We start from the raw sequence: 13,986 nt of genomic DNA on the forward strand, positions 1-13,986 counted from the left end.
CAAGTTAGTCAAGTGTGCATGTCCTGTAATTGGGTCTTAGGTGGACGAGACCATTGCTGCACATCAAATGGAGGAGGTGGACTTGAGGGACCATGTGGACTAACCCAAGAAATTGGCAGATGCTGGACAACTGGAGCAACTCACACAGAGCTCGAAGAACTCAGCTGGTCAGACAGCATCCAGGGAAAGCAGTACACCATCGACGCCTCGGGCAAAAACTCTTCATCGGGAAAAGCAAGAAACTGGGCAGATACCCACAAAAGGCTAATGAGTCAGCAAACAGGAGGCAGACTGAAAACATGGCTGAATGGTGCACCAACAACAACTTCACACTCAATGTCACCAAAATCAAGAATTGTGGAATTTAAGAAGGAAAAACCAGAGGTGAACAATCCAGTGATCATTGGGGAATCAAAGATATAGAGGATGAGCAAATTTAAATTCCTGGGATTCACGATCTCGAAGGACCTTTCCTGGACCCAACACATTAATGTCATTGTCATTGTCAGCCCCTTTACTTTCTCAGGAGTTTGCAAAGGTGCGGCATGACGCTGAAGTCCTTGGCAAATTTCTACAGATGTGTGATGAAAAATGTGCCGACTGACTGTATCATGGACTGGTATGGGAACACCAATACCTCTGAGCAGAAAGCCCTCCCAAAGGTAGTTGGCGCAGCCCAGGACATTACAGGCAAAACCCTCCCCACCATCAAATGGTTAGACGGGCTGAATCACCTTCCCAGTCGGTTGGTCCAAGATTAGCTGGGCCTCTTTCCCCTTTGAGGAGAAGCCTGCGTTTGGCAGCGTTGGAAATGTCACCACTTCCTGGTCACGTAGCGCTGAGCAGGCCGTAAATCCACAACATGCTGATGTCACTCCCACTGACCAATGCCTTCCAGACAGGCTTCCTCGTGCCCTTAAAGCAGCGCATGAAATTTAAATAAAGTCTCCTAATGTGCGGTTAGGGTTAGGGTTAGGGTTAGGGGTTAGGGTTAGGGTTAGGGTCTGAGTTTTTTTTCTGTATTGCACAGTCAATTTGTTTACATTTCTTTCTTTGTATACGTATCTTTCCAATACTGATCAGTAGAAATCCTACCTGGCCCGCAGGAAGAAAAATCTCAGGGTTGTATGTGATGTCATGTCTGTACTCTGACAATAAACCTGAATAAAAGGGGAAGGGAAGGCATGGGGAGGAGCACAGGGTGGCAGGCCATAGGTGAATACAGGTGACGGGGGATGGAGAAAAGAAAGGAGCTGAGGTGATGGTGAGGGGGCAGAGGGCTGAGAAAAATGCTTACTGATGCGAGGAAGAAAAGGAAAAGGATGGGGGCCTGGAGGAAGGAAAGTGGGTGATAGGCAGGTGGGGAAGGTAGGGGAAGGAAAAGAGATTAACCCATTTTCCTACATTCTTCTCACCGTTTGCAGCCCATCAGCCAGAGAGGGGCATCAAAGCATACTCCCTGTGGCAGGCAACCGGGCAATTGCAACACTCACCATTGCCGCTGCGGGGAACAGAGAGACTGTCGGGTGGAGGGGGCAGGAAGGAGGAAGCCCTCAGATATAATTGAAGGCACCTTGTTGTTCTCATCAGCGATACAACAGTTAATGTCGGTACTGTAGTAAGGAAGCCAAATACAATGCTAGCATTCATTTTGAGACAGACAGAATATAAAACCAGGAATAGAAGGCCTCGCCATAGGTCAGACCACACTAAATCAGGGTCAGCGCCAAGGGGAGGAATTCACGGGCATTGACCACTCCAACAACGTTTTGTGATCCCACCACCCACTCGCAGCCATTGACCCCCCAAATGAGGTATTGTGATCCCCGCAGTCTAGTGTTCTAGCATCTAGCGTCACTAGCCTCCAGGCAATATAAGCAGGATGTTTGTCTGCTACATGCTTGCGATAGTCCAGATCTATCACCAATGTATATAGTGTATATAGTTAAAGCATCTAGACTGTGCTTACAGCGATTGGCTGAGAGCTTAGCCACGCCTATTGTCTGGGCCTTAAAGGGTTGTGTCCCTAGCCAGGTCGGATCATTCCGGACTGGTCGGCCACCTGTGAAGAGCTCCTGTCTTTTGCTAATAAGAGCCTTGGTTTGGATCAACAAGTCTTTGGTTCTTTCAACGAGCTCTGCAATGCTACATCAGAAGGAGGGAGAAGGCAGCAGAGCTGCTGCATAGAGGAGGTTCATGGAAGGCAGGCGGGTAGGCAGCACCACCTCCCACCGAAGGTCAGATTGTACCCCCCATGGTTACTCTAATGCCTCCTGCTAAGACTTGTTCTGGCACCAACCCTGCCACACTTGGAATACTGCAAGTAGTTTTGGTCTCCTCATCTAAGGATTAGAGAGGGTCAAGAGGAGGTTCACGAGATCATGAGAATGGTCCCTGGAATTAAATGGTTATCGTGTTATCATATGAGTAGCATTTGATGTCTCTGGGACACTACTGGCTGGGGTTTAGAAGAATGAGAGTCCTGGACAGAGTGGACATGGAGAGGATGTTTCCTACGGTGGGGGAGTCTGGGACCAGAGGCCACAGTCTCAGAATTCAAACACATCCCTTTAGAAGAGAGATGAAGAGGAATTTCTTTATCTGGGGTGGGGGGGTCAATCTGTGGAATTTGCTGCAGTGGATAGCTGTGGGGAGGTCAAGTCAATGGGAGGTTTTAAGACAGAGTTGGATAGATTCTTGATCAGGAAGGGAATCAAGGATTATGGGGAGAAGGCAGGAGACTGGGGTTAAAAAGGTAAGTAAAGGCAGGGGAGTGGGGCCGACTGAGAGCATGGATCAGCTTATGATAGAATGGTGGAATGGACTCAATGGGCCAAAAGATCACTTCGGCTCTATATGTTAAGATTTTATGGTCTAAATTAGCTATGATATATAGCAAGGCCGATTCAAAGGGCTGAATGGCCTTATTCCACTCCTATGTCTTATGATCACACAGTTCCAATTGCAAAGGACATTTGGACAGGTACGTGAATAAAAAGGGTTCCTTTGGACTTGGGCCAAACTGCAAATGTGACTACCTCATGGACACAAGTCAGTATTACCCATTTGGACCCGAGGGCATCTTTCTGTGCCAAAACTGAGACTTTCTTCCCATGAATCTCAATGAAGGTGTGATGTGGGAGGAAGTTCTGGGAAGTGGTCCCAGATCACGAAGAGTTTGAGAAGATTAGTTATGTCACCAAAGACTTACAAATATCAATAGGTGGACCGTGGAGAGCATTCTGACTGGTTGCATCTCAGTCTGGTACGGAGGTGGCCAATGTAGAGGACAGGAACAGGCTACAGAGGGTTGTGAACTCAACCAGCAACATCATGGTCATCAGTCTTCATTCCATCGAGGACATCTACAAGAGGTAGTGTCTTAAGAAAGTAGCCACTATCCTCAAGGCTCCTCACCACACAGGCCATGCCCTCTTCACACTGCTACCATCGGGAGGGAGGTACAGGAGCTGGAAGATGAACACCCATGGCACAGGACATCTTCTTCCCCTCCATCATAGTCCTGAATGGACAATGAACAACAGCCACCACCTCACTTTGTCTTTTTTTAAATATATTTATTTTTATATGTAATTTTTATAGGTGTATTTGTACTGTAACGCTGCTGCAAAACAACGTCTCCTGACATGTTCATGACGATAAATTCTGATTCTGATAGACCACAACAATGAAAGAAATGAAATGAAAGTTGGGACGATATGCAGCTCGGGGAATTCTGCAGGGGACGGACATCTAATGCGATTGCTGCTCTTGCCCTTGGTGGGAAGATGGGTGACGTCTCAGTTGTGCAGAGCTGGATGTGGGAGTGAGGTAGGGAAGATTTAGATTGTTCAGAAGGTGATATGGGTCATCATGACTTTGTGGGCTGAAGGGCCTGTACAGTGCTTCATAGATGCTAGCTGTTATTTAATTAAACTAAACAAGTTCTGACTCTCACACCAGTTTTACCCTTTTCTTTAAATTGTGCTGAAGATTAATGTATTAACGTAGCGGTTAATGCAACGCTGTTGCACTGCCAGTGACCCGGGGTTCGAATCCCGCGCTGTCTGTAAGAAGCTTGTACGTTCTCTCCATGTCTGCATGGGTTTCCTCCGGGTGGTCCGGTTTCCTCCCATCGTTCAAAATCAGACAGAGATTGTATGTCAATTGGGTGTAATTGGACAGCATGGGCTCGTGTTACCATCGAATCAAAGGCTCTGCCTCACTTAGACTTTTCCTGCACTATTTTTATTTATTTTTTGTAAGGTGGTTCATATGAATGTTTGCACTGTGATGCTGCCACAAAATAACGACTTGACAATAAATTCTGATTCGGATTCTGTCCGTACATCAAAAAAATAATCTGCTGGAGGAATTCAGCTGGTTGAGCAACATCAGTGGGAGAAAAGGAATTGATGTCTTTTCGGTTTGGAGCCCTTCACCAAGCGGGAGATTTGCAGTGCAGCGAGTAACCCCTTGAAAGGTCTAATCTTGAGAGCAGATGCAATGGAGGCAGGGAGGCTGGCAGTGAGGGGTTAGACACGGGCCAGAAAAGGGGATTGGTGAACCAGAGGAAGGTGAAGGCTGACATACAGATGCGGAGGGGAGTTGGGAGAGAGAGAGAGAGAGAGGGAGGGAAGAGGAAACACAGAAGAAGGTGAAGCTGGAGACAGCTGATGGTGACTGATGACATTGAAACAAAGGCAACGAGTGTTGGAATCCGATGTAAAGAAGGTGATGGTGGTGTTAGCGTGGAAACTATTAGGGAGAGGTGAAGGACAGGTTGGACCAGATAGAACCAGCACAGTGCTCTCCATGAGGTCCAACCAACCAGTCCGAATGTCGTCGGCTCTGGACTGGCTTTGAAGGACCAATGATGGTTTATTGTAAAATCCCATGACCGTGGCGTTTGGGCGCAGGATGGTGGCATCTATGATCAGCCATGAGGGGTTGCAGACTCTGGGGAAGCAGAGGACTAGCGCAGGTCATCTGAAAGCCACCGTTTGAGAAGGAGAAGCAGAGAAAACGACCCATGGAACGATGACCACGGCGGTGGACCAGTGAAGGGGTCTGAGGCTGAAGAACCAGTAGGCGGGGAACTGTTGGTGACTCAAGGTTAGGTAACCAAGCAGGCTGTGGGCTGCCGGCAACTGTGGTCGAGGCACTCACACCAGGCTGTGGATTGCTGGAGAACGGCTCGAGACTGACTGAAGGGGTATCGTATCGAAACTGGGACAGGAGAGGGTGCTGAAGGTTTGGATCTGGAGCTCTGGTCGCCGAAGGCTGTGCATCTCCAGAGGCTGCGGAAGCACTGGAGGTGAATCCACGGACACTCAGAGACTGAAGGGACTCTTTCTCTAGCCCTTTTCACATTGGCTAATTGTAATGAATGAACCGGTTCAAAATAGAGTTTTTGCCATTCACATTGGACCAATGTTACCTGTTCTCTGCGCCCTTTCACACTCAGCACCTGGCATCCCAGAGCAGAGGGGCACCTATCCTCCACTAATTGGACCCGGCATACCCCCTGTCCCTTTCACACTGAGCTAACTGAAACGCTGATTCAAAGCTGAATCGGCGATGATATACCCTCCCTAGGCAGTTCATCCCTGGGGCGATCTGACTCCTACGTGCTTGTTCGTGAGCGTTCACACTGGCACGTTAACTGGTAGATTGCTGGGTTAATGTGCCAGTGTGAATGGGGCTTCAGACTGGAAGGTGTAATTTCTGCCGATAGTGAATCTTTGTCTACCTTTCGGAAGACTAAAGGACATTTTGTGTAATATCACATTTACTGTTTTATTACCTGAGAATAAAATAATCTTGAAAAAGGGGGAGGAGATCCTGTTGATGAAATGTGGGTAGGAGGTGATGCAATCAAAAAGTGTGTTGAGATAGAATGGTTGGGGTATGTGGGAAAGGAGTTAAAGGTGCAGAGGATAGAAAAGAGGGAAAAACAGAAGTTACCAAATTGGACATTTACCTCTGCAGTTTCCCATGTAGGTGAAGTCGTTTTCAGGCCCAGCTGGAGCATGGGAAAGCCTCTGCCAATCCACGTTGTTTTCTGAACCCTGTGTCATACCGCAAATATTTTCAACTTCAAAGCTGCATCTGTCCAAAAAGCTGAGTGAAGTGGCTAACCAGAAACAAAAGAACAGGAGGAGAAGCATTTATGCCTTTCACACTGACAACAAGAGTTTGGATTTCCGTGCATTAAAACAGAAAAAAAGAAACACTGGGAAAAAAAACCTCAGCAGGCCAGTCAGCATCTGTGGTGAGAGAAACAGTCAATGGTTCATGTCCAAGAACCTTCGTCAAAGATCCAACAGAGGGTTTTCAATCAAAATAAGGTTGAGCATCACTGCCCTGGACCGAATTGTTACTGAAATATTTGGCTTGAGAAAAATGGTCATTGGTCCATTTATTTTGGAGTTCTGAAACCATGCACATCACGAGTCCATGAGGGATGATTAAAACTGTGGTTTTCAAACTTTTTCTTTCCACCCACATCCCACCTTAAGCAATCCCTTACTAATCACAGAGCACTGATGGCATAGGGATTACTTAAGGTGTTATGTGAGTGGAAAGAAAAAGGTTGAAAGCCACTGTGCTAAACCTTTAATCCAAAATCTTGTGATTACACTAAAGGTCATTGTCATTTTGAGTAGAGTTCAAGTTTATTGTCACATACTAAGATGCAGGTTTGCCGGATTTCACTCCTTTGGCACCAAATGGCAGAAATTTAGCAGAAAGTGCCACTTGGCAGGTTTTTGGTGGTTTTGGAAAATTATTAGGGTCTTTTTAGTTCTGTTGGCACTTTTTAACAACTTTTTAAAATTTAAACTTTTTTTTAATCTGGTCCCAAATCTGGCAACCCTACCAAAGTGCAGCAAGAAAGTTTGTTTTATGAGGAGACCAGCTTGTTAAACCATACATCATACAGCAATAAAAACTGAGTGGAGAACTACAGAGAGAGAGAAATTAGTACAGAACGAAAGCAACAACATTTTAATCATGTAGGTACATTCTGGAGTCTGATAATGATGAGAAAGGAACTGTCCTTGAATCTAGGTGATCTTACATTCATGAATCTTCTTCCCCACGGGAGGAGGGTGAAGGGAGTGTATCTGGGGTGGGATGTATCTCGTAATACGTTGGGTACTTTTCTGAGGGAGTGGAATGTGCAGATGGATTCGCGGAGGGGAGATCGTCTGATGATCTGAACTGCGTTCACAACTTTCTAAGTCGGGGACTTGTTCCTGCGTAGTTCAGAGAAAATGGATCTTTCATGTGTCCTGGATGCAATGACCAAGTCATAATCACATTGCTGTCTGTGAAACTGGTTGGGTACCTGGTGATTTATCCATTCTTCCTTCCCCCTTCCTCTGCCCCCCACCCCATGCACAACGCAGATGGCCACCCTTGCACTTGCCCTCCCCTTCAGAATGTAGTTAGTTCAAATCCCACTCTAGATCCTTGATCACCAAACTCCAGATTGGTTTTCTGGGAACTGCAGATGTGCAACCTTCCGAATGAGCTGGTAAACCCAGCCAGATGATAAACAGACTCTGTCCCGTTTCCCAGCTTAACGTCAAAGGCAGTGCTGGAAAAAAAAGTCGATATCCTTAATCATGATTATCCCTCAATGGACATCACCGAAATAGACCATCTGTCTGGCCATTCCTCCAGTGTTGGAGCTTGCTCTACACAGATATGCTCGTGTTTTGTATTACAACAACTATCCTGTGTGCAATGAGCTTTGGAATTTCCTGCCTGTGTGAAGGATGATATGTTCCCAGTCTTCCTTCACCTCTTTTATTTTCCCCTCCACTTCCATTCTTGGAAACACATGTTTTTAGTCTGTCTGGGTCTTGCTGTGATCCACAAGCTTGAAACCAAGAACCTCGAGATTCAAGGACAGTTTATTTCCTGCTGTTATCAGTCTTTTGAATGGACCTCTCACTGGTAAGAAGATGATGCTTCTGCACTGTTTATTACTGTACTTTTCTCTATTTCCCGCACTCTATTTTTACACTATTCTTTATATTCTGTAATATTTTATTGTACCCTGTATCATCGTTTTTTTATTTATTTGCCATTTCTTTGTTTATTATTGCACGGCCTGCTATATGAATTGACCTGCCTGGATAGCACGCAAAACAGAACTTCTGACAATATCTCGGTACACCTAACACAATAAACAATTCAGTTCAGTTCAGTACCATCTAGCAGAGTGTATAGGAGTTGAGACATGGGTGGAATGAGTGAGTAATCATCTGTACAAGGGTCCTGTGTCTGAAGCCAAGAACACCACAGGTTCCAAGGCTATTGGACTAAAGTCCATCTCATTGGAGTCAATCTTCTGCTGGGACCATATGGATGTGGCCTGGTTTACCAGGATATTGTCTGGATTTGAGAACATATCATATGAGACAAGGTTGATAGAGCTAGGGCTCTTCTCTTTGGAGCAACGAAGGATGAGGGTTAACTTAACAGAGGTATGTAAGATTATGAGGGGCATAGATAGGGTAGACAGACAGCATCTTTTTCCTGAGGCAACAACAGGAAATACCAGAGAACACCTAATTTAAGGTGAGTGGAGGAAAGTTTAGGGGAAACATCAGAGATAAGATTTTTTACATCAAGAATAGTGGGTGCCTGTGTCATGGTCACGTACTTACCTGCGTTGGGAGTGGTGCCGGTCACCGGTGATGAGGTATCCGAGGCAACACGTGGGAGTAATGGCGCACATGCGCGGGTTAGTTCAGAAGGCTGTGTGCAGGGGTTGGATCTCGGACACAGGAGGAGGAGAGCGAGATCACCCTTATGGCGGACAGCGATAGAAAAGGCCAGAGGGGTGTGACTGGGTAGTGTTTGTTGGGATGAAGAATTGAATGTAGTGTCTGAGTGGAAATAAAGAGAGTCTGAATCAATTTTGTGCTGAAAATTCTTTACGTTGTGTGTAAACTGGGTAAGTTACCTGGAAAGTATTTTGGTGGGGGGTGGTGGAGGCTTATGCAATAAGGACGTTCAAAAGCCTCTTAGACAAGCACATGGATGTAAGGAAAAATAGAGGGTGTGAGGTAGGGAAGGATTAAATTGTTGTTGAGTAGGATTCCATACATTGACACAGCATCATGGGCCGAAGGGCCTGTCTGTGCTGCATTGTTCTATGTAAGTTACAGCGACCAACTCATCAATCAAGCTGTGCATCTTTTTGGGAGCCAAATTGGCTGTTGTCAATTGCTCCAAGTGTGTGGGAGAGTGGTAGAATCTGGGGAGTGGTTGAGAATATGGAGAGAATTCAATGAATTAATTCAATACATTTAATTTAATTCAATTAATGATGGACTGTATCTAAGCTTTCCGCCTCTGTGACTCGCTCTGTCCCCAGCATGCCCAAGTTTCAACTCTACCCATTAGACTGGTACTCACTGCAGTTGTAGAGCCGGTTGAGCTTTTGACGATCATAATCACTGAAGTCCAAGCGCTGCCCGATCACATCACTGAACTCGGCGATCTTGGTGATGATGGTTGGTTCCGAACCATTGTTGAAAGCTGTGGAGCTGTAGTGCATGACTGAAGTGTAGTCGTAAGGAATGTTTTGCGTGTTGGTCACCTCATCGTCATATTTATTGAAATTGTGCTCTTTACCTAAATTAACAAAAACACACACACACACACATAAAAGAAAACTTATCAAAGATCTACTTCAAAATAGCAAGGAATAAGAGTTGCATCACTGTCTGGGATGAAGGTGCCATCGCTCAGGACAAGTAAAACCCCCAGAGGGTTGTTAACTCGGCCTGCGACATCACGGGTACCAGACCACTCCATCGAGGACATCTGCAAGAGACGGTGTCTTAAGAAAGCAGCCTCTATCCTCAATGACCCCCACCACCCAGGCCATGTCCTTTTCATTCTGCTACCATCGGAGCCTAAAGACAAGCACTCAGCAGCACAAGGACAGCTTCTTCCCTGCTGCCATCAGATTCCTGAATGGACAATGAACACTGCCTCACTTTGACTTTTCGTGCACTACTTTGATTTATCTTTTAAGGAGGTTTATATAAATGTTCGCCCTGTGATACTGCTGCAAAACGACGAATTTCGCGACGTGTACATGACAATAAATTCTGTTTCTGATGGGCTTGTTTCTGTGCTGTATGAGTTTGCCCTCCAGACTGACTCAACCCATGGCTCATCAGTTCTCTGTCTCAACATCACTTTCTTGTCTGGACTTGTGGCCTTTCAGTCTTGAATCCATTCAATAATTCAGCCAACTCTCTGAGGTAGGGAATGTAAAGACACCGAGCTAGGGGGCATCTTGCTAATTCAAGTTATTAGAAAAGTATGGGGGGGAGAATTGTTTCATCCAGAGGGGAATGGAGGTTTGGAACTCTCTGCTCTGAAATGGTGGCAGCACAGTTCTACAGTCCTTGGATTTTTATACCATGACTTTCCCCCTGAAGGTGGCCGCAACAGGTAGATAGGGTGGTAAAGAAGGCATATGGGATGCTTACCTTCGTTGGACAGAACATTGAGTACAAGATTTTTTAAAATCATGTTGCAGCTATATTGAACTTTGGTTAAGCTGCCCGTGGAGTATTGTGTGTGATTCCATTCACCCCTTTACAGGAAGGACACGGAAGGTAAGAGATTTACCTGGATTAGAGGGTATGAGGGATGGGGAGAGGTTGGACAATAATGGGCCGTTTTCTCTGGAGTGGAGGCTGAGGAGTGATCTGATGGAAGTTTATAAAATTATGAGAGACATTGTTAGCTCAGACAGTCAGAATCTTTATCCCGGAGTAAAAATGTCAAATACTAAAGGACATGTGTGAGGGAAGATCGTTGAAGGGAGATGTGCTGTGCAAGTCCTTCACCCAGAGTGGTGGGCATCTGAAATGGGCTGCTGGCTGCAGAAGTGGAAGTAGCTTTGGAGACTCTTCTAGATAGACTGATGAATCGACATGAAATGGAGATATATTCGCAAGCAGAAGAGATTTAATTTGGCATCATCTTATGAATTCTCTTTTTTACACTTTTTTTGAGGTCTCCACATCCTTTCAGCAAAGGAGCGATTTTATATTTTAACAAAACAACCATAGAAGCTCATTCCAGCCCATGGAACTTGTACTGCCTAAATAACCTATTACATAGGTTTTGAAGGGTGGGAGGAAACCAGAGCACTTGGGAGAAAAAAATCCACACAGTCACAAGTAAAACATACAAACTGCTTACAGACAGTGATAGATTTGAACCGGGGTTGGTGGCACTAACCGCCATGCTAACCCACTGAGTGGGCCAAAGGGCCTGTTCCTTTACTTACTGTTTCTGCGCTGCCCTGCAAAACCATGGACCCAGTCCTGGCAAGTAAGATCAGTTTGGATAACATTTTTAAATCGTACGGACACAATGCTCCAAAAGGATGCCTCCTGTGTAATAAATTATCTGTGATTCTACAATCTCCACTCCTCGAGAGAAAAAAAAAATCCTTCTCGTCTTCAGTACATGACTACATATCCAGCCCTGCTGCTGAGGCCCCTTTTGGGGAAATGTCACCTGTCTTTACCATTTTCAATCCTGTCCCACATTATTCTGACGTAGTCGTCGCGGTCGGGTCTTGACTGCTCATGCCAGAATCCCAGTGCGTGGAGGAACTCGTGTTCAATGGTGGCGATTCTTTCACACCTCTCTCCGATGGAGAGTTCCTGCCTGCCGACATGCTGATTGCCCACCGATGACCAGCACCTGGAAAATAGAGTGCTTTGCTTCAAACAAGGAGCCGGTGCTACTTCAAGGGCGAGATACTGGAACGGGCAGATGTTGGAGAATTGGGTTGCTATCAAGTTCAAGGTCATTGTTACAGGAGGCTGGCAGCCTAGCAGTCTAGCAAGTCAACTCTAACATGCATGCAAAAGTACAAGGCGAGACCCACATAGCCTGTGAGCTGCTGGACACTGGCTCATGGGAACCAGGAGGGTGCTTAGGGCAAGAAGGGCTCCTGAAAGGCTTCAGGCACTGTAGGCTTCCTGATCATATCGGAGGTTTTGGATCTGGATCTCGGGTTGCCAATTGCTTGGAGTCTGCAGCCGCGAGCGCTGGAGGTGAATGCACAGACACTTAGGTGGCGTGGTAAGTGGAGGGGCAGCTAATACAACACTAATACAGCTCCAGCGACCAGGGTTCAAATCCCGCGCTGTCTGTAAGGAGTTTGGGCGTTCTCCCTGTGTCTGCGTGGGTTTTCCCTGGGAGCTCCAGGTTCCTCCCACCGTTCTAAACATACTGGGGGATGTGGGTTAATTGGGTGCAATTGTGCAGCAGGGACTTGTGGGCTGAAATAGCCTGTTACTGTGCTGTATGACTCAATTAAATTAAAAATTAAAGAATAGGTTAAACAATACATGTTTAAAATTGTAAAAGTAGATGTTCCCTGAAGTAACAGATAAACTTTTGGTGAAGGTGGGAGCAAATGTTCAGCCGGTGGAGAGCTTTGGACATGCTCTGCTCGTAGCAACTGTTTGAACAAAGTCGTGTGAAACAGAAATGATGTCACCTGGGATGAAGAACTGGTTGATGCCGCTCGCTGTTGGGGTGACTCTCTTAAAGGGTCTCCTGAGAAAGAGTGGCCCTGGTCAGTGGTTTTATCTGTAAACTTCAGGGAGGTGGGGTTAATTATTTGTCTTTTGGGTGGCTCTTTGGAGGGGGAGAAACCTGCAGATGCTGCGACAGTTGAATGTTTTCAAAGAATGTGACTGAAAATAAAGTAAAAATACTTCCAGATTGATATATTCCTGCAAGTGAAGCTTGTTCAGTGTAAGTACAATATAGTATTTTTGTCTTTTAAACTATTTATTCTTAATGCAGGTGTATTAGTTAGACATTATGTAAGTAAGTCTCAAGCACCCTGCCCATCTACCAATCTCCATAGATGCCAGTTACCAAGAGTTCTACTACAACTGAATCAAATGCTACCCTTTGGGGGAACATAGCAGAGCATCAAGTGACCTATTTAACAGGAGGTCAGGTCACATAGAAATTACAAGACAGGAGAAGAGGCAGAGGTGACTGACTTACTACCAACCATTTACGGAGGGGGTTAAATTGACGTGGTGCGATATTTCAATGCCAAAAAGCCATACCCCACATTCACCACCACATTCACAAGAGCAACAAATGCAGGCCTCGTGAACAAAGCCCAAATGCCGTGATTAAAAAGAAGAAATCCACATGAAATGTGCTCAGATACCAACTCCAAGGAACTGAAGGTGCAGAAAAATAGATGAAGAGAAGTGCTTACCCACTGCCCTTGAATACAGAGATGTAGTTATCTTCTCCACTCCAAGGTTTAAAATCAATGCAGGATTTAAGGCGGTACTGCTCAAATGCTTTAAGGATGACACCTTTAGCATTTACATCTGTGGGAAAGGTAAGGGGTTAATATTTTAAATGGCTGCAGATGCTGTGATTGCCTGGATTGCACTGGAGCCAGGAAGACAGTAGGGCTTTTCTCTTTGGAATGACAAAGGATAAGAGGTGACTTAATGGAGGTATATGATTATGAGGGGCTCCAGTAGGGTGGACAGCCAGCACCTTTTTCCTGGGACAATGAAATGCTGGAGGAACTCAGCTGGTCTTTTTAGTGACCTTAGGAGACAAAGGCATATTGCCGATGTTTTGCGCCTGAGCCCTTCCTCAAGGAAGAAGCAGAATTAGCCAGAAGCAGGAAATCTCCGAAAGTCTCAGAATTCAGACACTGCTGTCTGGGGGAGGAATCCAGACCCAGAAAAAGGTGTTAATTGGATGAGGTAATAATTTATCATGTTTGTACGAAATGAGACAGAAGGGAGAGACAGAGCTCGGGGGAAGGCAACGGGGGAAAAAATGAGGGGGGGGGTTAACGAAAGCCAGAGAAGTTGATATTAACGCCATCCGGTTGGAGGGCGCCCAGTCGCTAGACGAGGTGTTGTTCCTCCAATTTGC

The 13,986-nt window shown here is 45.8% G+C and overlaps 1 protein-coding gene across 1 annotated transcript in view; it reads right to left on the reverse strand.

Annotated features, from left to right (window-relative positions):
- The window catches only part of LOC138755843 (meprin A subunit beta-like), a 65,071-nt gene that overhangs the window by 26,979 nt on the left and 24,106 nt on the right, over positions 1-13,986 (reverse strand). Inside the window, exons 6-9 of the mRNA XM_069922561.1 lie at positions 13,304-13,421; positions 11,576-11,754; positions 9,436-9,654; positions 5,984-6,136 (exon numbers count right to left, since the gene is read on the reverse strand). Of these exons, the coding sequence (XP_069778662.1) occupies positions 5,984-6,136; positions 9,436-9,654; positions 11,576-11,754; positions 13,304-13,421 (669 nt within the window). The remainder of the gene's footprint in view (positions 1-5,983; positions 6,137-9,435; positions 9,655-11,575; positions 11,755-13,303; positions 13,422-13,986) is intronic.

Source organism: Narcine bancroftii, chromosome 2 (genome assembly GCF_036971445.1).
Source record: "Narcine bancroftii isolate sNarBan1 chromosome 2, sNarBan1.hap1, whole genome shotgun sequence".
Lineage (NCBI taxonomy): Eukaryota > Metazoa > Chordata > Chondrichthyes > Torpediniformes > Narcinidae > Narcine > Narcine bancroftii.